The 27,961-nt window shown below is 53.3% G+C and overlaps 1 protein-coding gene across 1 annotated transcript; it reads right to left on the reverse strand.

Moving 5' to 3' along the window:
* Positions 1-5,577: 5,577 nt before the first annotated feature.
* LOC122116224 (basic proline-rich protein-like) lies at positions 5,578-27,613 on the reverse strand. The gene is given in 8 exon segments (XM_042689887.1): positions 5,578-6,280; positions 6,997-7,380; positions 7,382-7,967; positions 8,039-8,257; positions 8,418-8,632; positions 26,729-26,856; positions 27,140-27,288; positions 27,574-27,613. Coding segments are annotated over 8 exon segments (2,424 nt in total).
* Between the last annotated feature and the right edge of the window lie 348 nt (positions 27,614-27,961).

Below are 27,961 nucleotides of genomic sequence, written 5' to 3' on the forward strand. Positions count from 1 at the left end.
GATTTTAGGCATTTATTATTGCTCCTTAGAAATCATGTTAACTGATGTACAGCTGTCTCATTAAATCACCCCCCCCCCATCTGGCCACTAGAACCATTGCCTGACCCATCCACCTGCTGTGACATGGCATTTATAAAGCTCTCTTTATCACCCTATAAAGAATCAGTTACACTACAACGCATAACAAACTATATTTAGGATGCTGGGTAATTAAGCAGAGTTGATATCCAACTTCTGACTATTTTCCCCTTGTGCCTTATAAGTAGGACAGGATGCAAAATGTACTTATTAGCATCCAAATCCACAGCCACGGGTCTCTACTCCCTCTTGCTTTTTCATCAGCAAAGTGAGGTTAATGGTTCTTGAGGGATTGAGAAATCCAAGGAAAGGATTAAGTTAGATCGTGTGTGGATTTCAGAAGCAATCAGTACGTATTAGCTCCTTTTCTTGTTTTCCTGGCCTAAATTATGCCCAAATTCGTGTAATAAGATGCTTTTTGATATTTTTTTCATAATTGAAAGGAAAATGCCAATGGATTTCAAATCACCAAACTTCTCTTTTTTCTTGTTAATGTAGTAGACTAGTTCTAATGAAATACACGCATACAACCCAGCATTGGAGTCTTCCAAATGTCTTGTGAGATCTGTGACTATAATGCATATTTAAGTGAAAATGGATAGTCAGTTGTGGGAATAAAAACTTGAACAGTTCATTTAAAAAAGATAGTAAGAAATATTTTAATGAATTATAGATATAAAAGAAACATGTGCAGTGATTTTGTTTGAGAAGGAGCAAGAATGAATTACAGCAAAATTAGAAAAAAAATACAGATGGAGGAAATGTCTTTCCAAATAATAACAAGGAGAGCCGCATAAACAGCCTCAGAGTGTTACCCTGATCTCCACACCCCGTCAGCTGGAGCATGCCCACTCCAGACCTGACATCTCGTGGCACGGAGAAGGAATTGTCCTGTGGGGGTGTGGATGGAGGGAGAAGGCGGCTCTAAGGGATGCTGGCAAACAGCCACCGGCCAAAGCACACAAAACTAGGCTAGAAGTTTAAACAAGTGGGCATTTGAATGTCTGTGTCCAAGGTCTAATTTGAGGCCTTAGATTATTGTGGGAAGAAGGTATGTGCTGCACGCAATTAGAAACTCAGAAATCAAACATGTCATAAATATTTGAAGATTCTTACAGGGCAGGAACAATCTACAAAAGCGAATGCAATGAGCTCTGCCCTCTTTCCTGCAAGCATTTGCCTCAGGAGAAGCGGGCCCAGTGCTGTAAGAGCTAGAAGGTGCAATCTGGGAGGGAAAGGCTGAGCTGAAAAAAACCACAGCACCCCAGGCCCATCCACGGCCCACTGCAGCCACCAGACAGACAGACGCAGACACAGATGAATGGACAGAGCTGGAGAAGAATAGAAATGGAGGCAGAGAAAAAAATGCAGATATGTAGAGATAAAAGTTTATGAAAATGAAGATAGGAGCAGGTGTGTGGAGATACAGCTATAGAGAAACAGATCTGTCATCTATCATATCAACTATCATAATCTACTTATCACCTAAGTGCCTATCATCTCTCTCTCTCTATCATCTACCCGTAACCTGTATCTCAGATATCTATCTATCTATCTATCTATCTATCTATCTATCTATCTATCTATCTATCTATCTATCTAGAGGTAGAGAGAGGTAGATACAGCTGCATGACATTCATATTTCTTTTCCAACTTGTTGGAGGTTCTGGGGAGTGACTTTGGGGCTTTGTGCTTGCAGGCAGGTGCTCTATCACTTGAGCCACATCTCCTGCTCAGGTACAGGGTTTTGTTCAGATCCCTCCCATGAGCCTCCCCCCCACTTACATGGTTACCACTGCCTCATTTTTGCAGCTCTGCCTTGAGCCATGTGTGAACATCTTGAGGTAATGACACTGAACCCAGCTGTCGTCTGTCTGTCTGTCTGTCTGTCTGTCTGTCTGTCTCAATTGAGGAAGCAGGAGGCTAATCCAGGCTGCAATGTCCTTGGCCTGCCCAGCTCCAGCACAGGAAGGGCTTGCTAAGCCAGGGAGACGTCAAAATCCATTTGTCCACCATTGAGTGTCAGGACCTGAATTCATAGCCCAGGAAGCACACAGGGAAAGGGTCTGCCTTGGAGGATTTGGAGGCCCGCGCGGAAAGCATGGAAACGCAGTGGGGTTGGCCACCCAGCTGTTGTCTGCAGCACCAGGGCCTTGGGTGTCTCCGCTAAAGCATCCAGGTCTTGTTACCTCTGGAATGGCTCTAAGCGTAAGCAACTTAATTGCTTGACTTCCTGTTTCATTTCCTGTTCCAAGACAGGCACCAAAGATTTGGTGATAAAAGCAGATACTGGGGTCTCTGACTTCACATGGAAGCTGAGTTATATCTTAATAACATGCCCAACGCCCAATATCATTGTGAGCCTTGCAGAGTTAGAAGAAAAGAGCAATCTGCAGAGGAGACAGTCTTTCTGGGCCTCTGGGACAGGAGGCCCAGCATGTGAGCTCAGGAGAGAGGGACCACGGAGAGGCTCTGCAGGGCCCGTGCTGGTGGACGTGTTGTGCCTGGCAAACTGGCAGGAATGCCGTGAATACACGGTAAAATTTAGGAAGCTTTCTAAAAGGAGGAGCAGGGATGGGAAAAGCAACTTATGCTTCCTGTCATCTCATAAAAGTTTTTCAAGTATTTATATAAGAGCCAATTACCTGTCCTGTTTTGTGGCAACTTTAAATCATGCTATAATATCACAGAATACATTTTAAATTTCTTACAAAGAATGCCTCATACATTCTTCATCTGATAAGTGATGGATGTTTTTACACTGTAAGATTATCCTTGAAGTCAACCTCACCCAGCATCAGTGTTTTATTTTCCAGGTTTCCTCAGCATAAGTGGAGAGGACTCTGTGTGTACACACGGTCCTGGAATGACACTGGCATTTCATAACATTTCATTTATCCTTTGGTCATATTTTCAAGACAACCAGTGTTTTCTGAGATAATTCATTTTGGTAGTACAGTAGATATGAAAGAATCCCTTCCACTGGGAATTGCCTGCTCATCTTCTTGGGTCTCATCTCCTGGGAGGGAGAGGAATGAAACATACACACACAGAGTGCACACAGAGTGCACACATATATACACACATGCACACGTGTGCACACACATGCACGCACATTGCACTCACAGTGTGGGTCTGATGCCAGGCAGGGCCTATGACAGCCAAGTCCCTGTGTCCCCATGACTGAGCCAGGGGTGACAAGAGAGGCTCGCATCTCAGCTATTTGTACAACAGCATGGGCTGGCTACCGTGGGTGGGAATCACTACCCATTCAGACCCTGGCAGGAGGAGGAAGAGGAAAGGGTAACTTCTCCTTCCTCTGGGACTGAGCTCCTGGTTGTCAGGAGCCCGTACAAAGAAGGAATCACACCACCAGCTCTGCAAGTTCTCCAGCCTGCAGATCACAGCTCACGGCACTTCCCAGCTGCTGGACCCCAAACAAATCTCCTGTACCTGTCTCTAGATTCACGCTGCTGCTTCCCCTGCGAAACGCTAGAGAATGTTGGATGGATATGGATTACCATGGGGTTGAGCCATGACTACTTTTTTAGGGGGAAGAGAATGAGAGATTATTCTCCACGAGTGATTTCTGAGTGATTGATTGGTGTGGTTTTGACATTCTCTTCATTAATAAGCCTCAAAAGTAATTCTAACAGAGACACAGAGATCGGAGCAAAAATAAAATCCTATGACTATTTTACCAAAACGTCATGTGGTCTTTCCTGCCCCCCCCCACACTCTTGTATGGATTGTTATCATTGAGTATCTGTGAAAGGGGGTTCAATTCAACATGACAGTTGGTGAGAATAATACATGGTGATCAGTGTCACCTAGATGCAGATTTTCTGTTGAAGTCAATCAGCATTTCCACGTTGATGACGACCTTGAAAATTACTGAGGTGATTCTTCCTTTTCCAACTACCCTTCTTCTCTTTCCAGTTCACATTTCCCCTATTCCACATTAATTAATTATATTCCTTACAAACACATCAGGTCTCAACCATGTAGGATGCACACAACAGTTTAAGTATGATTTCTATCAACTCCTCCTTATTTCAGAGTTCAGTTACTGACATGGAATTAATGTGCAATAGTTCACCTGAATCAAATTATTAAACTCCTGAAGCACAAAGAGAAAAAAATGTTTGAAAACATAATGTTTCTGTTTAACCTTTATTGTTATATTCAGCTCTAGGCGACTCAGAGTAGTTTTTGGAGACATAAAAGAACAACTGGATCATGGGGGAAAAAACCGACATTGCGGTCTAACCTTGCTGAGCCTCAACAGCTGGAGGCGCAAGCAAGATGGAGAGCTTGTGAACCAGAAAGCCCTGAACAACAGCCACACTGGCCACTGCTTGGTTTTGAAGGTGTTTGAAGACGAGGAGGAAAAGTTTCAGGGTAACTCTTGAAATAAAAAAAATCCATGCAATTCAATCATCTCTGCAGCATGAATCCTACTTTCAATCAGCAGCATGGCTCTTTGTAGTTATAACTTTTAGATGAACCTTATGAAACAATAGAATAGTTGGGGCAGGAGAGGCTCTAGAGCCTTGCTGGTGTCCAGTGGAGGTAGGCGACCTTCGACCAGCTGCTGTCCAGGTGTGTGGCTGGCAGCAGTGTGGGCCGGAGCAGAGAGGACTGGCTTCTCACAGTGTGCCTGAGGCCCAGGTAGACCCGGTCCCTTATCTTCATCTCCTGACATAAAAAGGCAGCCTGTTGTAGGTGCTTTCAGATAAGCGCCAAAAATGCAAAGGAAATCACTGGGTTTTGACGAGATTTTATGCAGAAATTCTCAAGGCCCAAATAAAAACTCGAGTAACGGTGGGTGGCATTTATATGGAAAGGCATTTTGTAAAGTATATGATAATTTTTGCCAAGTGAGTGCAACATTTAGTATTCAGTCATTATGATATGATATAAAATATGTGCATGAAATGAAAGAGGTTTAATTCCACACACATTCAAAGGAATAGGAAATTGAAATCGAACTATTAGCATTTAGGATTAGTGACTGTAAACAGTGGTGTATTTTGACAGGAAGTTTTATTTACCTTTCTTTGCGAAGATGTTGCTTGCTTTTGTCCTTCTCTTTCTCTTAGCTCTTCAGAATACTTATTCATTTTCTGGCTCAGCATGCAGAAGGAAAATACTGATTATTTATTGAATTTGCAAATGAATATTTTAGGGCTGCTGGAGTCATGTGAACATTACTGAACATTTATTATGTGCTAATTTGTGAAAGCTAAAGCAGGCCTATTGCCTATTCTCATTTCTATCGGCAGAGACACACACGGGCATGCACGCGCATTGGGCCTCTAAGTTCATGTGCAGAATCCCGTCTTTTCTCTTCCAAATTAACCTAAGGGTTTGAGCTCCTGCCTTGTTCCACTGATGTCTCAGCTGAAAAGTAGTTGATCTTTATAGCGATGTCTGGAACCCTCCTTCTAGGCTGTCCTGCAGTTGACACAGTGACCACAAGTCACAAGTCGCATTTATTCAATGTCCGCCAGCCAACGTCCTGGAGACGGCCGTCAGGAGTGAGGTTTTGGAAGAAAAGCAGGCTATCCTCTGCGCAAAGAGCAACGAGGTGCTTTCCCGCCTTTCCCGCGCTCTGCAACGAGGTGCTTTCCCGCGCTCTGCAACGAGGTGCTTTCCCGCGCTCTGCAACGAGGTGCTTTCCCGCGCTCTGCAACGAGGTGCTTTCCCGCCTTTCCCGCGCTCTGCAACGAGGTGCTTTCCCGCGCTCTGCGCGCTCGGGCCGCGGCCACAGCCCTGCGTCTGCCGGTCCGGCCCGCGCCTCAGGCCGCGTCCGCCCCTAGACGCGGTGCCCGCGAGCAGCCTCCCGGCGGCCCACCGCTGCTTCCTCCTCCTGCCCGGGTGCTGAGACCCTGTGTGTCCCCGGCTCACCCTGCGGCTGCCCGCAAAGCCGGTGCGGGCCTCGGCCTGCTCGGGGAGTCCGCGCCCAGCGCCCAGCCCTCGGGCTTCCAGGAGCCCCCGGGAGGCTCCGTTCCCGTGGCGTTTCTCCACGGCCCAGCTCTCCCGTGAGGCCCTCTCGGGGACCCTCAGGGCGCCGAGGTGCCCCGCCTCCCCGGGAGGCCTCGGCGGGCGGACGAGGGGCGCGAGGGGCTCGGGCCCCGCAGCTCGCGGGACGCTCGCGGTGAGATCTCCCCAAGGGAGGTAGCGCCGCTCCTGCGCCGCCCTTCACGGTGCCCTCTGGAGAGACTCGGGTTATTTAGCCGGTGAATTCAGGTTGCTGGCAGAAGGAACTGTGCACCGGTGCGGGGTCTCGGTGGTGTGGCACGCGGACGACGCGAGGGCCGCGGAGACGAGGGCCGGGGACGCGAGGGCCCCGGATGTAAGGGCCGCAGAGACCAGGGCCGCGGAGGCGAGGGCCCCGGATGTGAGGGCCCCGGATGTAAGGGCCGCAGAGACCAGGGCCGCAGAGGCGAGGGCCCCGGATGTGAGGGCCCCGGATGTAAGGGCCGCAGAGACCAGGGCCACGGAGGGGAGGGCCGCAGAGACCAGGGCCGCGGAGGCGAGGGCCGCGGAGGGGAGGGCCGCGGAGGCGAGGTCCGCGGAGGGGAGGGCCGCGGAGGGGAGGGCCGCGGAGGCGAGGTCCGCGGAGGGGAGGGCCGCGGAGGGGAGGGCCGCGGAGGCGAGGTCCGCGGAGGGGAGGGCGCGGAGGGGAGGGGCGCGGAGGCGAGGGGCGCGGAGGGGAGGGCCGCGGAGGGGAGGGCGCGGAGGGGAGGGCCGCGGAGGCGAGGGGCGCGGAGGGGAGGGCGCGGAGGGGAGGGGCGCGGAGGCGAGGGGCGCGGAGGGGAGGGCCGCGGAGGGGAGGGCCGCGGAGGGGAGGGCCGCGGAGGCGAGGTCCGCGGAGGGGAGGGCCGCGGAGGGGAGGGCCGCGGAGGGGAGGGCCGCGGAGGGGAGGGCCGCGGAGGCGAGGGCCGCGGAGGGGAGGGGCGCGGAGGGGAGGGCCGCGGAGGGGAGGGGCACGGAGGGGAGGGCCGCGGAGGGGAGGGCCGCGGAGGGGAGGGCCGCGGAGGCGAGGGCCGCGGAGGGGGGAGCCGCGGAGGCGAGGGCCGCGGAGGGGGGAGCCGCGGAGGCGAGGGCCGCGGAGGGGGGAGCCGCGGAGGCGAGGGCCGCGGAGGGGGGAGCCGCGGAGGCGAGGGCCGCGGAGGCGAGGGGCGCGGAGGGGAGGGGCGCGGAGGGGAGGGCCGCGGAGGCGAGGGGCGCGGAGGGGAGGGCCGCGGAGGCGAGGGCCGCGGAGGGGAGGGGCGCGGAGGGGAGGGCGCGGAGGGGAGGGCGCGGAGGGGAGGGCCGCGGAGGCGAGGGCCGCGGAGGCGAGGGCCGCGGAGGGGAGGGCCGCGGAGGCGAGGGCCGCGGAGGGGGGAGCCGCGGAGGCGAGGGCCGCGGAGGGGAGGGGCGTGGAGGCGAGGGGCGCGGAGGGGAGGGCCGCGGGGGGGGGCCGCGGAGGGGAGGGCCGCGGAGGGGAGGGCGCGGAGGGGAGGGCCGCGGAGGCGAGGGGCGCGGAGGGGAGGGCGCGGAGGGGAGGGCGCGGAGGGGAGGGCGCGGAGGGGAGGGCCGCGGAGGGGAGGGCCGCGGAGGGGAGGGCGCGGAGGGGGGAGCCGCGGAGGCGAGGGCCGCGGAGGGGGGGAGCCGCGGAGGCGAGGGCCGCGGAGGGGAGGGCCGCGGAGGGGAGGGCCGCGGAGGGGAGGGCCGCGGAGGGGAGGGCCGCGGAGGCGAGGGCCGCGGAGGGGGGAGCCGCGGAGGCGAGGGCCGCGGAGGCGAGGGCCGCGGAGGGGGGAGCCGCGGAGGCGAGGGCCGCGGAGGGGAGGGGCGTGGAGGCGAGGGGCGCGGAGGGGAGGGCCGCGGAGGGGAGGGCGCGGAGGGGAGGGCCGCGGAGGCGAGGGGCGCGGAGGGGAGGGCGCGGAGGGGAGGGCGCGGAGGGGAGGGCGCGGAGGGGGAGGGCGCGGAGGGGAGGGCCGCGGAGGGGAGGGCCGCGGAGGGGAGGGCGCGGAGGGGGGGAGCCGCGGAGGCGAGGGCCGCGGAGGGGGGAGCCGCGGAGGCGAGGGCCGCGGAGGCGAGGGCCGCGGAGGGGAGGGCCGCGGAGGCGAGGGCCGCGGAGGGGAGGGGCGTGGAGGCGAGGGGCGCGGAGGGGAGGGCCGCGGGGGGGGGGCCGCGGAGGGGAGGGCGCGGAGGGGAGGGCGCGGAGGGGAGGGCCGCGGAGGCGAGGGGCGCGGAGGGGAGGGCGCGGAGGCGAGGGCCGCGGAGGGGAGGGCCGCGGAGGCGAGGGCCGCGGAGGGGGGAGCCGCGGAGGCGAGGGCCGCGGAGGGGGAGCCGCGGAGGCGAGGGCCGCGGAGGGGAGGGCCGCGGAGGGGAGGGCCGCGGAGGGGAGGGCCGCGGAGGGGAGGGCCGCGGAGGGGAGGGCCGCGGAGGCGAGGGCCGCGGAGGGGGGAGCCGCGGAGGCGAGGGCCGCGGAGGCGAGGGCCGCGGAGGGGAGGGCCGCGGAGGGGAGGGCCGCGGAGGCGAGGGCCGCGGAGGCGGAGGCGAGGGGCCGCGGAGGGGAGGGGCGTGGAGGCGAGGGGCGCGGAGGGGAGGGCCGCGGGGGGGGGGGGCCGCGGAGGGGAGGGCGCGGAGGGGAGGGCGCGGAGGGGAGGGCCGCGGAGGCGAGGGGCGCGGAGGGGGGGGGCCGCGGAGGGGAGGGCCGCGGAGGGGGAGGGCGCGGAGGGGAGGGCGCGGAGGGGAGGGCGCGGAGGGGAGGGCCGCGGAGGGGAGGGCCGCGGAGGGGGAGGGCGCGGAGGGGAGGGCCGCGGGGGGGGGGAGGGCGCGGAGGGGAGGGCCGCGGGGGGGGGGGTGCCGCGGAGGCGAGGGCCGCGGGAGGGGTGCGGAGGGGAGGGGCGCAGAGGGGAGGGCCGCGGAGGGGAGGGGCGCGGAGGGGAGGGGCGCGGAGGGGAGGGGCCGCGGAGGGGAGGGCCGCGGAGGGGAGGGGCGCGGAGGGGAGGGGCGCGGAGGGGAGGGCCGCGGAGGGGAGGGCCGCGGAGGGGAGGGGCGCGGAGGGGAGGGGCGCGGAGGGGAGGGGCGCGGAGGGGAGGGCGCGGAGGGGAGGGCCGCGGGGGGGGAGGGCGCGGAGGGGAGGGCCGCGGGGGGGGGGCCGCGGAGGCGAGGGCCGCGGAGGGGTGCGGAGGGGAGGGGCGCAGAGGGGAGGGCCGCGGAGGGGAGGGGCGCGGGGGGGGAGGGCGCGGAGGGGAGGGCCGCGGGGGGGGGGGGCCGCGGAGGCGAGGGCCGCGGAGGGGTGCGGAGGGGAGGGCCGCGGAGGGGAGGGCCGCGGAGGGGAGGGGGCGCGGAGGGGGAGGGGCGCGGAGGGGAGGGCCGCGGAGGGGAGGGGCGCGGAGGGGAGGGGCGCGGAGGGGAGGGGCGCGGAGGGGAGGCCGCGGAGGGGAGGGCCGCGGACGCGAGGGCCGCGGAGGGGAGGGGCGCGGAGGGGTGCGGAGGGGAGGGGCGCGGAGGGGGTGCGGAGGGGAGGGGCGCGGAGGGGAGGGCCGCGGAGGGGAGGGCCCGCGGAGGGGGAGGGCCGCGGAGGGGGGGGGCCGCGGAGGGGAGGGGGCGCGGAGGGGAGGGCCGCGGAGGGGAGGGCGCGGAGGGGAGGGCCGCGGAGGGGAGGGCCGCGGAGGGGGGGGCGCCGCGGAGGGGAGGGCCGCGGGGGGGGGGCCGCGGAGGCGAGGGGCGCGGAGGGGAGGGCCGCGGAGGGGAGGGCGCGGAGGGGAGGGCCGCGGAGGGGAGGGGCGCGGAGGGGAGGGCCGCGGAGGCGAGGGGCGCGGAGGGGAGGGCCGCGGAGGGGAGGGGCGCGGAGGGGAGGGCCGCGGAGGGGAGGGCCGCGGAGGGGAGGGCCGCGGAGGCGAGGGGCGCGGAGGGGAGGGGCGCGGAGGCGAGGGGCGCGGAGGGGAGGGCCGCGGAGGCGAGGGGCGCGGAGGGGAGGGCCGCGGAGGGGAGGGCCGCGGAGGGGAGGGCCGCGGAGGGGAGGGGTGCGGAGGGGAGGGCCGCGGAGGCGAGGGCCGCGGAGGGGAGGGCGCGGAGGGGAGGGCGCGGAGGGGAGGGCGCGGAGGCGAGGGGCGCGGAGGGGAGGGGTGCGGAGGGGAGGGCCGCGGAGGCGAGGGGCCGCGGAGGGGAGGGCGCGGAGGGGAGGGCCGCGGAGGGGAGGGCGCGGAGGGGAGGGCGCGGAGGGGAGGGCGCGGAGGCGAGGGGCGCGGAGGGGAGGGCGCGGAGGGGAGGGCGCGGAGGCGAGGGGCGCGGAGGGGAGGGGTGCGGAGGGGAGGGCCGCGGAGGCGAGGGCCGCGGAGGGGAGGGCGCGGAGGGGAGGGCCGCGGAGGGGAGGCCGCGGAGGGGAGGGCGCGGAGGGGAGGGCCGCGGAGGCGAGGGGCGCGGAGGGGAGGGGCGCGGAGGGGAGCGCCGCGGAGGGGAGGGGTGCGGAGGGGAGGGGCGCGGAGGCGAGGGCCGCGGAGGGGAGGGCCGCGGAGGGGGGGCCGCGGAGGCGAGGGCCGCGGAGGGGAGGGCGCGGAGGGGAGGGCGCGGAGGGGAGGGCCGCGGAGGGGGGGCCGCGGAGGCGAGGGCCGCGGAGGGGAGGGCCGCGGAGGCGAGGGCCGCGGAGGGGAGGGCCGCGGAGGGGAGGGCCGCGGAGGCGAGGGCCGCGGAGGGAGGGCCGCGGAGGCGAGGGGTCTCCGCGCTCAGCCCCGTCTGCGCTGTTCTTCACCAGCGTTTCTTGGTTGGACACCAGACTTCTTGAGGCCACGCCTGACACTTCTTCAGCCCCTTTTGAGAAACACAATCCGCACCCGCGGAGCGTGGAGAGGCCTGCTGAGGACGAGGGAGCCTTCCTGGAGCAGTGAGTGCAGCTTGGAGGCTTTGACGGGGGGCCAGGCCCACGGAGGCCCCGGCCCATCCCGGCAGGCAGGGCCGTGCATCTTCTTGCTGCCCGCTCTCCGCTCACGCCTTCAGGGGCACATGAGCTCTAGACCATGTTGGTGATGGCAAACACGCAGCTGAGCGGAGCGAGGGGCAGTGCAGAGCGAGCTGGCTTCTAAGTCCGCAGGACGGGCTCCTGCGATGGCCAGGAGGCCCCAGCCCTATGAGCGGCCTCTGTCGGGGAGGTGGAGGCCGGCCCAGGGAGGCTTGGACACCTGGCCCAGCAGAGTGAGGCTTGTGATGGCAGAGTCTAACGTTCAAGTTCAAAGTCACCAACTGGGACTGAATCCCGAGCTGGGCAGGAGCCCCAGGCAGGGCTGCTCCCGTGCATTCTAACCCAGCAAGCAAGAAAACACTCTGTTGCCCAGTGAGTGTGTTTCCTTGGCAGTGGCCGCTGCTGCTCTGTAATTCTTCTCCACCTTGGAAAGTTTACTGTTGTTTCACTGGTGCCGTTCTGAGAGTACAGTAACTCCTAGCCTACGCTATGGGAGTGGACAGGATTCCAGCAGGTGACAGCACCCCTGACAGGATTGGGAGGTCATATACACACACACACACACACACACACACACACACACACACACACATACATATATGTAATACTGAACAAATCTGGCCTCCTCCCCTGTGGTGTCTGAGGTCACACATCTCAGGATGCATGACAGAGACACTTCGAGACAGAGAAGGCCCAGCTGGCCTCATCTGGACTGTGCTTGGTGGTCCTCTCCTGCTCCACAGAGAGGGGTTCCTGGGGTCCACTGTGAGCCCACACACCAGCAGAGCCACGGTGCTGAGGCCACGGCACACGTTCATCTTGAGAACCCCCAAAGATTTTATAACTACCGCCACAAGGAAGCAGTTCCAATGCAGAATGCCTCCAGGACAGCACCGGCCCTCCTTCACTTCTCAGTACCTGAAACTGCGCACACGCTGAACCGAGTTGCATTTCAATGTATTCCAGTGGAATACATTCCCACCGTAAACTTAGCAAAGCAACATTCTGATTCTTGAATACGTAAGCACCCTCTAATCCACAAGCTACTTCTTGGGCTTGATAGACTCAGCCATTATTTATTTCTAAGAATAAAAAAATTAAAATCTTTAATCAGTTAGTCCCATTGACTCTTACTTTATTTCCATGATAATGTTTTGCTAAAAGCCAATTTAACTATGCAAATATATGCATACTCTTTGTCTAGAAATTCCACTTAATTTTAATAAGTAAGTTAGTAGACAAAACTCATACATTGTTGAATTAAAAACATTATGAATTAAGGATGGAGCTGACTGTCTCAGTAAAGGAATTTTTATTATTCAATTATTCAGTTATAAATTAAAATTAGAGCTGTAGTGAAACAGAATTAACCGATCTATTCAAATCACATATGTTGGGAGTAAAACCTTACAATTAATTTGTTCAGGAGACAGAAACAACATGACGGTGGCACTCCCAGCCTCCCAGGAAAAGTTTCAAATGAGGAAGCAGCAAACAATTCTTCAAGTGGCTAATTGTTAATTTTAATTCGGTCCTATCACCATAACACAATTTGGGACATTTGGGTTCCTTAAAAACCTCTATTTAAAATTTTAGTGTTTTGAAATGAGTATTAGTTAAGGGCACACAACACAGGTATTTCCTTTAAAGTCTGTAGGATATATTTTTAGTAGTATTTGCAAAGTTTTAAGTGAAAAACATTGCAAAACCATTCCAGGCTGTAGAAAGCATAACAAGTAATTGTTCATTTCAAGAGGCAAAAGCATGCTGCCAACTGAAGTTAGTGGTCAGTGTTCAGCATACCACACAGGGGCCATGGATGTCCAATACCCCTGGGTTTGCACATACACAGCTGATGCTGTGCAGGCTCGGGTGAAAGCGTTGCTTTTTACTACAGTGTGTCAGTGTCAGTAAACTCTATGCCAGGTCAGTTCTCCTGATTGCTCACTGCAAACAGCAGTGTTCTCCTTTCCTACGTATTGACAGTGACTCAGTCACAGAAGAGATAATTGTGGAACTAAGAACTATACTAGCATTCTGTAAGCTTAAAAAAAAAATCTAGCTGTGGGGCACTGGTGGCTCACGCCTGTCATCCTAGCTACTCAAGAGGCTGAGATCTGAGGCTCTCAGGATCAGTTCAAAGCCAGGCTGGGCAGGACAGCCCGTGAGACTCTTATCTCCAATCAACCACTCAGAAAACTGAAAGTGGCGCTGTGGAGTGGTAGAGTGCTAGCCTTGAGTTGAAGAGCTGAGGGACAGTGCCTAGGCCTCTAGCCTTGAGCTGAAGAGCTGAGGGACAGTGCCTAGGCCCAAGTTCAAGCCCATGACTGAAAAAAAAAAATCTAACTTACCCTGAGCTATGTTGGGTCATTAAGTATGAATGTGGTACGCTTTTGTCTCTGTCTTTACAGGGGTAGCAATGTTTCATTACCTTCTCTAACATGAGCTTTATCGTCTGTTGTATTTTGTGGTAAACCAATGCACCTTGTGGGTGAGACACAAGTGTTTCTTATCTATTTCCTTTCCACTGTGATTCCTCACAGTCAGCTCAGATACATGCATAGTTCTAAGACATAACTTATTATGACAAATTAATTTCATGCCTCCTTTTATGAGAGATAAGCGAGGAACACTAATTAAATCTACACATAAATTGCAGGACGTGTTGCCATTGAGAAGTCTGACAAGGGTACACAGAGCGTGGTGGATTGCTCGGTGTTCGCTCCTGGGCCAGCAGCTGGTTGTGCATCAGTGTGTTCCTCTCCACCAGGTGTCTGCTCACCCTACTGCTTGTGCCCACGCCTTTCTCAGGCTGGCTGCAACAAATGCTCCTGCACAGGTCGTCGTGGATGTGGGCGTTTGTTCTTCTCAAGTAGGAGCCACACCATTGGGCTGAAGGCATGGTGTATTTGAATGGCTGAGAATGTTCCAGCAGAGCTCTGTGTGCATCCTGGTAGGACTGCTCCTGCAGAGTCTCATGTCTCTGACTTCCGGTTCTCCTGAGTCGGTCAGCCTGGGTGGTGCGCATTTGGATTGTTCTTTTTTACTGTAATGGTGAGTGTAGAGTGGTGCTTGCGTGTGACTTCAGTTTACTTTTTCAGGAAGATTTGCACTCCCAATTTGTGGTGGTGGGGATCACGTGGGCACTCTGTGAGATGGAACAGACGCAGAGGAAAGAGAGCTTGGACAGAGCTGTGGGTTTGCAGCGGCTCCTGATATTTCAGCTGTGCTTTCATCGTGTGTGTGTGTGTGTGTGTGTGTGTGTGTGTGTGTGTGTGTGTGTGTTGTAGCTCTCTGGAGGGACTGGAAGGAAGGGTCACTGGGATTCAGGTGTTAGGGGAGCCAATGCCCTCATGAGATTTCTGAACCCCATCGCTGAGATTTGGATGTGTGTGTGGAATGAGCGGAGTCTTAGAAATGGAGATCAGGCTGGGAGGGTGGCTCAGGGGTAGAGTGCTTGCCTCGCATGCATGAGGCCCTGGGTTCAATTCCTCAGCACCACATAAGCAGAAAAAGCCAGAAGTGGTGCTGTGGCTCTAAAGTGCTCGCCTTGAGTTGAAGAGCTGAGGGACAGTGCCCAGGCCCAGAGTTCAGGCCCCACAACTGACAAAAAAAAAAAAAGAAATGGAGAAGATTGGCTGAATGCTGTTCCAAACCCTTCCAATAAAGATTGAAGAAGAAAAAGAGGCAAACAGACCTTTTTTTCAAATAATGATCAGAAGGATAATAAAGAATATGAGATTAGAAAACTACCTAGTAGCAAATAATGTAGTTTGTCATGTCTGCCATCAAATCCACAAAGACAAAGCACTCCCTTCCGTGTACATGAGGAGGGGTGGAACACACTCTGGGGGAGGAGGGAGATCACTGAGCTCCGTGACCTGGCCGGGTGTAGAAGAGGCTTTGATGGCAGGAGGTAAAAGCAGACATGGGGAATACACATGCGTGAAGGTCTAGAAGCGAACCTTGAGCTGGGTGTTGAGTTGGGCTGTAGCTCTGCCACAGAGCTTGCACCAACATGGGCCAGGCCTTGGGTTCTGTAGGAATTCTGAAGCTGGGCTGTGAAACCTGGAGAAGGTTTGAGGTTGGAACACCATCCTGACAGCACTTGGAATGCTGAGCGCTGGCCATGGAAGGGTTAAATGGACAGCTCCGGAGAAGGTGAAGAGACTGGAGTGTCACCCCACTTTCCTTAGGCCAAGCCTGTGCTGGGGACCTTGTGGGCTGGACAAAAGACCTTGACAACTTAACCTTGAACTAGACCTCTAGACCCTAGACCTCATGTGTGGGTTGTCCCTGGGCTACAGTTTCCTGTCTCAAAAGAATGAGGGAGCCAGTGCCTCTCACAAGCTCTCTTTTGGCTCTGATGAAAATATTAATATAGATACTTTATTTTTGCATGTATCCATGGTAACCATCCCTGTGTGAGCTCAAATAAATACACTTGGCCGTGGGGCCTGAGTGCCGGAGAGCCTCGGGACCCCTGGCTCCCCGTCCCTTTGTCTGTCAGTGTCTCTGTGTTTTTCTAATTTTCTTTGGCTCCAATGTCCCTCTGTGCTGCCTCAGGTTACAGTTAGCAACAAGATCTCTCCACAGCACTGCAAATCAAGCAATCAATCAACCAACAACAATAAATAGCTAAAGGTCCACACTGGTAAGTGGTGTGTTGAAGGCGTGGAATTGGTGAAGCAGATACGTGCAAGTGGGACTTTGAAATACGCACACCGACATTCATGGCATAATCAGCGGTCAGTTTCTAAGGATGAGGGAGGTATTAATATTCATTCCAACCTCAGTCACAGCACTAACAACTCCCAAAGATGTATATGTGGGAAATGGACTTTCATTCATTCATGAGACTCAAAAGTGTAAAAGCCCAAACAACATTAGCTATTCTTGAGTCACAATTAGAATTCCTTTGTCCTGAGTGTCAACTTTGTACTAGAAAATATATGCTCCAAAAGAGCACAAATGAAGAGGAAGTAAGGACACCAAAGAAGTTTTCTCCAACAGCCACAGTGCGAGGCCCGCTTTCCCACGGCCACTCCTGCTGTGGAGGCTCTGGAGGGCTCTGATTGGCCCCTGTGGTGTCTGCTTATTATTCAGTGTGGGAACATTTTGTGCTGATTTTTATGTGCAGAAAAGTTGAAAGTTGAATCTCAAACTTGGAATAAAGAAAGACTCTCAGAGTTATTCCCCACATGCTTGAGAAATTCTTTAGCAAAATTCTCATTTCCCTTCTGAGTTTGAATGCCGTTCTGCATTTTCTATTCAGGCTTCTTACACTTACAGCAATCCTTACCCACCAGGAAAGCTTCCTCTGCTTTATCTTCAGCTGACATCCACTAGCCAAACTTATATGCATCCTTCTAAACAGCATCCTAAATTATCCAGAACAGCCATGAAATGGGAAACAGAAGACAGGTTCAACACGAGATGAAAGAGCTCTTTTGTATTCATAGCCTTCGTGCCTGTCAGGGAATTTTGCTGACATATCTCAAAAGACCTAGCTGTGAAGGCAAGCTGTTGCCTTTGCCTACTTAATTCATGGTCAAATATGTGCAGAGCTACCGCTTTTGCATGGTGTGCAATTTGGGTTTCAAATGCCTACATGTGTTTCTTAGTCATTGTATTTTGGACTCTAATTGGTGGCCATTGATGTTCACTCTTTAGAATTAGGCCATCTAGTCTGAGATGAGGGAGCACACCATGTGTGTTTATGGAATGCATGACTTTGGGAAGCCAAAGGCACACCACATTAAAAATGGAACTTGTCCAAGAGCATGAGGACTGGCATTCAGTCTGCAAAAGAGAACAGCTCTGGCATAGCACTGGTGGTATTGGCTCAGCAGTGCAGTGCTCTGATAATGCAGGTATGCAGCAGTGCAGTGCTCTGCTCAGACAGGTATACAGTGCAATGCTCTGATCATGCAGGCATGCAGCAGTACAGTGCTCTGATCATGCAGGCATGCAGCAGTGCAGTGCTCTGATCATGCAGGTATGCAGTGCAATGCTCTGATCATGCAGGTATGCAGCAGTGCAGTGCTCTGATCATGCAGGTATGCAGCAATGCAGTGCTCTGCTCACGCAGGTATGCAGTGCAATGCTCTGATCATGCAGGTATGCAGCAGTGTGGTGCTCTGATTATGCAGGTATACAGTGCAATGCTCTCATCATACAGGTATGCAGCAGTGCAGTGGTCTGATCATGCAGGTATGTAGTGTGGTGTCTGATCATGTGGGTATGCAGCAGTGCAGTGCTCTGATCAGGCAGGTATGCAGCAGTGCAGTGGTCTGATCATGCAGATATGCAGTGTGATGTTTGATCATACAGGTATGCAGCAGTGCAGTGCTCTGATCATGCGGGTATGCAGCAGTGTGGTGCTCTGATCATGCAGGTATGCAGTGTGATGTCTGATCATACAGGTATGCAGCAGTGCAGTGCTCTGACCAGGCAGGTACACATCAGTGTGATGCTCTTATCATGCAGGTGTGCAGAAGTGTGATGATCTGATCATGCAAGTATGCAGTGCGATGCTGTGATCATGCGGGTATGCAGTGCAATGCTCTGATCATGCGGGTATGCAGCAGTGCAGTGCTCTGCTCATGCAAGTACACAGCAGTGTGATGCTCTGATCATGCAGGTATGTAATGCAGTGCTCTGATAATGCAGGTATGCAGCAGTGCAGTGCTCTGCTCATGCAAGTACACAGCAGTGTGATGCTCTGATCATGCAGGTATGTAATGCAGTGCTCTGATCATGCAGGTATGCAGCAGTGCAGTGCTCTGATCATGCAAGTACACAGCATTGTGATGCTCTGATCATGCAGGTATGTAATGCAGTGCTCTGATCATGCAGCTATGCAGCAGTGTGGTGCTCTGCTCATGCACGTACACAGCATGTGATGCTCTGATCATGCAGGTATGTAATGCAATGTTCTGATCATGCAGGTATGTAATGCAGTGCTCTGATCATGCAGGTATGTAATACAGTGGTCTGATCATGCAGGTATGCAGCAGTGTGGTGCTCTGCTCATGCACGTACACAGCATGTGATGCTCTGATCATGCAGGTATGTAATGCAGTGCTCTGATCATGCAGGTATGTAATGCATTGCTCTGATCATGCAGGTATGTAATGCAATGTTCTGATCATGCAGGTATGCAATGCAATGTTCTGATCATGCAGGTATGTAATGGAGTGCTCTGATCATGCAGGTATGCAGCAGTGTGGTGCTCTGCTCATGCACGTACACAGCATGTTATGCTCTGATCATGCAGGTATGTAATGCAGTGCTCTGATCATGCAGGTATGTAATGCAATGTTCTGATCATGCAGGTATGTAATGCAGTGCTCTGATCATGCAGGTATGTAATGCAGTGCTCTGATCATGCAGGTATGCAATGCAGTGCTCTGATCATGCAGGTATGTAATGCAATGTTCTGATCATGCAGGTATGTAATGCAATGTTCTGATCATGCAGGTATGCAATGCATGCTCTGATCATGCAGGTACGCAGCACAGCATAATCACAGTCCATTGTTACTTGATGCACAGGTCTCTCCGGTCATTGTTTTTCCTACTGGTTTAAGATGTAAGTAAAGGAAGAAAGTCACCATACTTCATCTGCTAAACAAGAAAGGAAGCACTGAGACTGTCTGTGCAGGTTATTAAATTCCTGAATCTCTCTGTTGCCATTCATTGAGAGATACTCCTAAAATGAACAAGTAATATATTTGAGAGCTTAATGTGAAGAAACACACATTGTGATTATAGCCAAGGATTTTAGATGAAACTGGAGAGCATTCCTGCACTACTATAATTTTAGTTTTAAAAATGACAATGCCTTTGCTAATAGTTAACTCACAAATAACAAAATAGGCAATTCTCTTCAGATCTCTTATTTAAAATGCCTATCATTCTAGATAACCAAAGAAATAACACTTTTTCTGGCACATTTTAAGCTCATATGGTCATGTAACTCTGCATATTGAAAAATGGCAACAAATTGGTGCTTCCGTAGGAAAAATGCAATGGTAATTAATATTTATAAATTTTTTAAATTTCTAACTGTACTATACATCAAAGAAACATTTACTGCACACAATTCTACTCAAGTGCATTGTAAAGTGTCACTATATGAAACACTGGCTCTATTTATAGAAGTGAAATTCAACCAACTTCACTAAATCAGAGCCACGGCTGCATGTGGAAGGAACCGACACTTCCATTTACTCCTTCCGTCAAGAATTAGATCACAGCCCTGTAAGCAATAGTAGCCAATCCTAATTTAAGTTTGGGTCTACTTGCCGACCGTGGTCAACAGTAAATTATTTAAGACAATTGCTAACATGACTATTATTCAAAGGGACATCTAATGCTTTGTGTAATTGGCTCAAAGGCTTGGAGCAGACCTGGGAAAAGAAATGCCCACACTGAAGGCACTCGGAAAGACATGCAGAACCCAGGGACTGCGGCCACAAGCGATAATTTGGCTCATTGTCGGAATCAATGAGGTTCTGAAGTACGTTTCTTTCTAGGAAGTTTTGGATAAGGACACAGCAGAGGAGGTTTGGACTGAAGAAGGGACCCAGCCTCCCCAGGGCCAAGTACCACCAGGATGAGTGCCAGCATGGTGTGAACTCAACCGCGCCACGGAGACACAGCAGGGCACACATGAGAAGTCTGAACAACCGTAGACGGCTGTGCACTCGCTGTCACCCGTAACTGGGCCAACCTCGCTTTCCTCTCAGTGCGCTCAGAACTGATCTTGGTCACACTGAGTTAGTAACCTGTACAGTCCAGCTACCCCACGCTCCACAAGACGTACTGTGAACTCACAGGCTATGGTGCAGTGTTGGGGAGGATTCCATGCAGGAAGAGATGCACGCTCACCCTTCCACAGGCTAAAGAGAGCTGGGTGAGAATGAGAGGCAGAGCAGCTAGTGGCTGCTGAGGAAGACAGTTACTAACGTACATGTTTCTTATTGTTCTTGTTGTTTGGTTCAATACATGAAGTTTTTAAAAAATCATTTCTTCTATTGGGTCAAAGCTACTGGGCTTTGGGCTTTGGGCTGTGGGCTGTGAGCTGTGGACTGTGAGCTGTGAGCTGTGAGCTGTGGACTGTGAGCTGTGTGTTGTGAGCTGTGAGCTGTGAGCTGTGAGCTGTGAGCTGTGAGCTGTGTGCTGTGAGCTGTGAGCTGTGAGCTGTGTGCTGTGAGCTGTGAGCTGTGAGCTGTGAGCTGTGAGCTGTGAGCTGTGAGCTGTGTGCTGTGAGCTGTGTGCTGTGAGCTGTGAGCTGTGTGCTGTGAGCTGTGTGCTGTGAGCTGTGAGCTGTGAGCTGTGTGCTGTGAGCTGTGAGCTGTGAGCTGTGTGCTGTGAGCTGTGAGCTGTGAGCTGTGAGCTGTGGACTGTGAGCTGTGTGTTGTGAGCTGTGAGCTGTGAGCTATGAGCTGTGAGCTGTGAGCTGTGGACTGTGAGCTGTGTGTTGTGAGCTGTGAGCTGTGAGCTGTGAGCTGTGCGCTGTGTGCTGTGTGCTGTGAGCTGTGAGCTGTGAGCTGTGAGCTGTGAGCTGTGAGCTGTGAGCTGTGTGCTGTGAGCTGTGTGCTGTGAGCTGTGAGCTGTGTGCTGTGAGCTGTGTGCTGTGAGCTGTGAGCTGTGAGCTGTGTGCTGTGAGCTGTGAGCTGTGAGCTGTGTGCTGTGAGCTGTGAGCTGTGAGCTGTGAGCTGTGGACTGTGAGCTGTGTGTTGTGAGCTGTGAGCTGTGAGCTGTGAGCTGTGAGCTGTGAGCTGTGGACTGTGAGCTGTGTGTTGTGAGCTGTGAGCTGTGAGCTGTGAGCTGTGCGCTGTGTGCTGTGTGCTGTGAGCTGTGAGCTGTGAGCTGTGAGCTGTGAGCTGTGAGCTGTGCGCTCTGTGCTGTGTGCTGTGAGCTGTGAGCTGTGAGCTGTGAGCTGTGAGCTGTGCGCTGTGTGCTGTGTGCTGTGAGCTGTGAGCTGTGAGCTGTGAGCTGTGAGCTGTGTGTTGTGAGCTGTGAGCTGTGAGCTGTGTGCTGTGAGCTGTGAGCTGTGAGCTGTGAGCTGTGAGCTGTGTGCTGTGAGCTGTGAGCTGTGAGCTGTGAGCTGTGAGCTGTGAGCTGTGAGCTGTGAGCTGTGAGCTGTGTGCTGTGAGCTGTGTGCTGTGAGTTCTGGACTGTGAGCTCTGAGCTGTGTGCTGTGAGCTGTGAGCTGTGAGCTGTGAGCTGTGTGCTGTGAGCTGTGAGCTGTGAGCTGTGAGCTGTGAGCTGTGTGCTGTGAGCTGTGAGCTGTGAGCTGTGAGCTGTGAGCTGTGTGCTGTGAGCTGTGAGCTGTGAGCTGTGAGCTGTGAGCTGTGTGCTGTGAGTTCTGGACTGTGAGCTGTGGGCCGTTGGCTGTAGGCTGAAGGAGACAGGAGTGGGTTTGATCATCTCCTCATGTGTTACAAATGCAGTGCTTTTGGTGACCTCCAAGTTGTTTTGTGACCCCGGGGTCCGCGATGTGGGCAGCCCTGGGTCCAGGACACAGCAGGGCGCCTCCTCACAACCCCTCCGGAACATGAAAGGTTGTTTGCCTCTGGCCAAGATGTTGTGGTGTCAGGAGCAGCAGCGACCTGGCCTGAGGCTGCGATTGTGGGACGCGTCAGTGTGGTCCACCTTTGGACTGGCATCTGTCAGTTGTAGGAGAGGCTTTTGTTTGGACATGTCTGTGTGTGTGCACAATGACTCTCCCTCCGAAGCCCAGCCCTCGCCTCGCCCCTCCCCAATCACAGAATCCTGATTATTTTGACTGTTCTCTCTGGCTTGCCCTCTCTGCTCACCCTCACTCCTCCCATTAGAACCAGCCCTCCACCTGTGCTACCTTCCTGTCATTCCTGCATGTTCATTATTCTAGGGGGTTGCACCGTGGACGGCCACACATGCATATTCAGTGTTTTAATCAGATTGACCCCTTGCTCACCCTCTTTTCCCATTTCCCCAGCCCCTTATTATTCAACAGCTACTCACAGCTGCTGGACAAATCCAATTGTGTGGCAAATGTTTAGTACACGTTACGGTGGCTCGTGCATTGCCCTAGAATTTGGGACGTGCAAGTAAACACGCCCCTGCAGTGATTTCAAAGCTGTGGCCAGCCACTTCCTCCTCCAGCTGGCACCGGCCAGGCTTCCCAGCTCAGGCAGGGCAGGAAATGGCTCCGAAGGGAGCCGGTGTGAGCCACAGAGAGGGAGCCTCACCCGCGTAAGTGCAGGGCTGACACAGAACTGCGGGTCTCACCAGCATCAGTGCAGGGCTCTACACACGGCTCTGCCCTGGAGACGTGTTCCTCCTCTCACCAGATCCTAGAGCTCACGATTTTGCTGCATTGTGCACTTGAAAACAGTCAACACGGTAGACTTCGAGTCATGTGCTTTTTAAGCTCACCATTAAGAAAAATTGGGACAAGTCCTGTTTTGCTGGGGCTTGCTTAGACAGGAAGACACTGATCTGTGCAGCAGGCACACTGGGAGATGTGAGAAGCGTCTCAAGTTGCTCCCACTAGAAGACAAGGAGGGCAGAAAGTTATCTGCAGAGAGAAAGAACAATTTAAATTATTTATAATACTTCCAAGACTTCTCTCAAGTCAAGTGGACTTTAACTATCATCTACTTACTTAAATAAAACAAAAATCTGCTACTACTATCAGTGCTACTAGTTATCTATACGATGGATTTAATAATAGAACTTTTACTGGCTTGGGAAATTAACAGGCCTTTGTGACTTTTATACCTCTGAAAAAACAATCTGCAAACCAACGCAGGAATGCATATCCCAGGGAGCCTCCCAAACTTGGAAGTTAGGTGGGATTTTTTTTTTCTAACTAACTAGTTATCTAGTTGTGCAAACCAAACTCATTGATATTCAAATAGCCCCTAGAAGATTCATGCTGTGAATTCGTGTGTGAATATGGCACACAAATAATTAGGAGAGAACTTCAAACATAGGAACCAGCCTGCGATTTCTCCCTAATGATGGCTGTTGAAGTAACGAAGCCGTCACCACAGAACACGCTCTCAGCCTCTGTACCAGGAGCGATTGGAGATAAATCTGTGCCTGTCCCGTGGTTGCCAGTTTGGGCTCAACCACAAACCCGACTAGCCTCTCAGAGGCTGCTCTGTACTCTTGGTTGGTTGTTATGGGGTATTCTTCCTCTTTCTCCAAACACTCTTTCTCTGTGCCCTGTTCTAGCTGAGGTTTGTATTTACGTGGTTTGCTTTCTCCCACCATGTTATTTTAAACTACATATGTCTTCTACTTACGTGGATTTCTTATAGACTATATATAGCTGCATTTGCTTCCTTATTCAGTCTTATGGTTTCTCTATTTTTAAGAATTCTTTTATTATCTTTAGTATAAAGAAGTTGCCACTCACCCAAGCAGCTTATGAGGAGAGTGTGCTTGATCAGTGTCACCTGCTCAGAGTATTATAAAGGAACACTTTGCAAATGTTTACACCAACAAACTGGAGAATTTGGCAGACGTGGATACGTTCATTTCTAGAGAGCACCCGCGTTCCTAAACTGGGCCAAGAAGACACAAGCCAATTAAACAGAGCCATAACAAACAAGGACACTGACATGGCAACGAAAGACCTCCTATCCAAGAAAAGCCCAGGATTTGATGATTTACAGCCAAATTCTATCAGGCCTTGAAAGGAGAACGAACACCAATACTCCTCAAACTCTGTAATGAAATAGGAAGGGAAAGATCACCACCAAACTCATTCTATAAAGCCTGCATGACACTCATCCCCACACCAGATAGGGACCCTTCAAAGGAAAGAGAACTATAGACCTATCTCTTTGATGAATATTGTTGCAAAACCTCCCAATAAAATACTGGCTAGCTGAATTCTATAGCTGGCCCCAAGCATCATGCGTTATGAACAGACAGAATTCATCCCAGGGATGCAAAGCTGGTTCAATAGATGTAAACCAATAAATATGATACAATGTATCAAGAACCCCAGGATCATTTCAATAGACACAGCAGAAGCTTTTCACAAGATGTAATACCTCTTCGTGACAAACGCCTTGGAGAAGCTAGGAATCCATGGAACATTCCTCAGTATAATAAAGGCTGTCTACAATAAACCTGCAGCCAGCTTTATACTTAATAGTGAAAACCTAAAACTATTTCCTCTATAATCAATATGGCAAAGGAACTCCTAGCAAGAGAAGAAAGAAATAAAGCTATCCTCTTTTGCAGTTTCTCTATAAATTAGTGACTTTAGATTATTCACATTTAATGTAATTATGATTAGAATAATATGGTTACAATGAAATCTACCATCTGGATCTTTTCTATATTCTGTCCTTTGTTTCTTTTCCCTTCATTGCTGAATCTTTTATGTTAATTGAGCATGTTTTATTCATATCTTTTCTCTAGTGATTTATTTATACATCCATCATAATAGTCTATGATGATATACGCCATATGAAATGACATTTATGGATTTTCCCAACAACTTCAACTTTCTCTTAATGGAACACAGCTTCCATTTACACCTCGTGAGTGTGGGAGAAGACACTGCATCGATGTGATTGCTGGGAGCTCGGATGTTACTAGACACAGTCACAGCACCATATTCTTCATGCAAATCAATGTCAGACTATGAGCTCAAACTGAATTGGTTAGCCACTGCTTGAAGGACAAATTCTTTCTTTTTAAAAAATATCTTTATTGTGATGGTGATGAACAGGGTGATTATTGTTCCATAAGTAAGGTAATGAGGTCATCTCTTTTCAACATGGCTACCCTCTCCCTCACTCTCTCCCACTTACCCCTCCCCTGCCTCCTCCCAAGTTGTATAGTTCAGTTCCACAGTGTCAGGGGAGTATCATGGTTGCATTAGTTCATCCTTGTCTTACTGTTTCTGTGATTCCCTTTCCCTTCCACCGATCCGATCAACTTACTTACAAGGCAAAGGGTACAGAGAACCAAAACAGAAAAGAAAAATAGAAAGCACTACAAACAATATATAATAAGACCCTCCTGTTTCCAGTTCTTGGAGTCCATGTTGACATGCTTCATTATACATGGTCCTATGTGCTTAGCAATTGGACTATTGAGATCACCTGCTAAGAATATCACAGACGCTGGGCACTGGTGGCTCATGCCTGTAATCCCAGATACTCAGGGGGTTGAGATCTGAGGATCGTGGTTCAAAGCCCAGTCAGGAAAAACCGTGAGACTCTTATCTCCAATAAACCACCAGAAAATGGGAAGTGGTGCTGTGGCTCAAGTGGCAAAGTGCTTGCCTTGAGCTAAAGAGCTGAGGGACAGCGCCCAGGCCCAGAGTTCAGGCCCCACGATCAAAATAATAATAATAATAATAATACTATAGACACATTCTAGTTCTTACAAATGAGGGAAACCATGCAAGCTACTTTCCCTTGGGTCTGGCTTGCTTCACTTAATATCATTTTTTCAGGTCTTTCCGTTTCCTTATGCGTGGGCAATGTCATTCTTTCTGATGGAAGTGTAGAACTCCATTGTGTATATATACCACATCCTCTTGATCCATTCCTCTACCGCACGTTCATGGTGTTCACAGGTGTGACCGTGATGTGGGCGGGGCTCTGGAGTGGAGCCCTGTGTGTTCGCGAGTGTGACCGCTGGGGGGGGGGCTGTGCCCTCAGCAAATGGGGCATGAGCGCCCCTGGGACCTCACTTCCTGGGAGAGCTCTGATAGCGTCCCGGGTGACGACGCGCACCCTGGAGACGTGGCCACTCCCCACTTCCACCGGCAGCAGTGACGGGCTGTGAGCACAAGCTGTGGCTGGCAATCACATCACAGTCCTTCCTTCTAAGCCGGTATTCCTTCCAGACGCAGGCCGTGCATGTTTCAAAGGTCAGTGTGGCGGAGAAAATACGGTAGAATATTCTCTTGCTCTCTGTCTCTCATATCTCTCTTTCTCTCTCTTTCTCATCTCTCATCTCTCTCTCTGTGTTTCTCTGTTTTTTGGCAGTATTGGGGCTTGGTCTCAGGTTTGTTCTCCTTCCTCTTGCTTGTTTAAGGCTGATGCTGTACTCCACAAGCCATGCCTCCAGCCTGGCATTTTGTTGGTTAAGTAGCAATGGACCCTCTTAGATTTTTCTGCCACGTCTGGCTTCAAACCACCATGACTGCACACGTCTCCTGAGTAGCTAGGATTGCAGGCATGCACCAGGGGTGCATACGGAGATGTGTGGCAGAAGCCAGTGTTATTACTGCAGCTGTGATGCCAGCACCTCACATAGCTGTCTGCTTTCTAATGCTGCATGAGACTCTGTGTCGACGGCATTTGTAATACGAAGCCTGCCTTCTACACCTATTGCAGTTATAGACTATGGACCAAAGCCTTCTCATTGCAGAAATGGATACTTCCAGTAACCAGAACACACACACACACACACACACACACACACACACACATACGCACATATGCACACACACATGCATACACACACATGCACACACACACTTTCAGAGATGTCTTCTTTGGGTTTGCCTTGGATATCCTCCACTTAGAAAAACCATCTCAGTCTTACTGAATAGGCCCAAGTATTCAGAATACACTGGCACTGACTGGAATTCAGCATAAGCATCATAGGAGTTGATGGTAGCATTAGGTATTCAGCATTGGAGGGAATTTCAAGGCCGTACCAGCGGGTGTCAACCTTGGGATGAGTAGGTGGTTTCCCGTGGAACTTCATAGCTTGTTTGAAGCAACATAGGGACATGAGCAGAGCAGCGGCATGGAGCTCGTGGGGAGCCGGTGGCTGCCTTGGCGGCTATGGGTGTATGAGAAGTCACGTCTACTGAAGAACGGCTTGGCTGCATGTGCATTACCCTGCTCCGTGGGACGTGTGTCTCCACGCGGGTAACGCCATGGTCGCGCCTGGAATGGAGTGAGGAATTGGGGGGCAGGTTCTGCACAGGCCCGTCACCGTGGCCACTGTGGGGAGCAGGGGCGAGGAGGCCTTGGGTCCTGCCCAGAGGTGGACAGGCCTCTCCAGTGGTCTTGACCTGCTTTCTGAGCAGGTGCGGCTATTTCTGCGTTGTGCTCAGCCGCACTCTTTGTAAAGTGTTATCTAGTTCCTTTCCAGTTAGAGCATTTGGAGGACTCCGGTGGTGTGGGACCAGGAGGGAGCCGTGGAGCTGCAGCCTGGTGGCCGCGCTGTCCTCCACAGAGTGTGCGGCCGGAGTGACCCCGCGGTCAGTCGCTTTGTGGCAATAGACGAATTAAAGGATTTTATCCAATGCCAAATGTGGTAGCTATCAAAAACACATCTCATTAATCTTCCCTGTCATATTCCTGGCAGATTTTGAAAGATAAACCCAGCTATTATTTGAGAAGTTAATTAAAGGTTAATTCATACAGCAGCTCGTGTTCTGATCAAATGAGCAAAGAGAAAGAAGCCCGCATGCTGGGTGTGCGGGAGGAACAGGGCAGGCTGGGAACCGGGCTGGGGGAGTATGGGAGTCTTACAGGTGAGTCTTAGGCTTACCTGCGAGTGCGGCTTTATCCCAGGGCTGATTCTGCTCCATGACGGGTGTCTGCGGTCAGCCTGGAAAGTGAGAAGCCTCGCACAGTCTTCTGCGCGGGCAGCACGCGAGGCCCCGCGGGCACACGCAACTCTCAGGAGTGCAGCGGAAGACAAGCCACTCCAAATGACAGGAGCCAGTGAAGAGGCATCCAGACCAGTGCTGGCTGGCTGTGTATTCAGTGTCTGGGTACAGAGCAGGTGAGACGAAGCAATCTGTCATTTTATTTGTAGCACATCACGTTATACATGTATGTAATTCTAAAAATATGTATGTAATAATTCATGCAAGTGTTAGAAGATATCTCCCAATCTCTGGTCATTTTTATAAGAGTGGAGTTCCTTCACAAAG

Source organism: Dipodomys spectabilis, unplaced genomic scaffold (genome assembly GCF_019054845.1).
Source record: "Dipodomys spectabilis isolate Male_0828 unplaced genomic scaffold, ASM1905484v1 ptg000128l, whole genome shotgun sequence".
NCBI lineage: Eukaryota > Metazoa > Chordata > Mammalia > Rodentia > Heteromyidae > Dipodomys > Dipodomys spectabilis.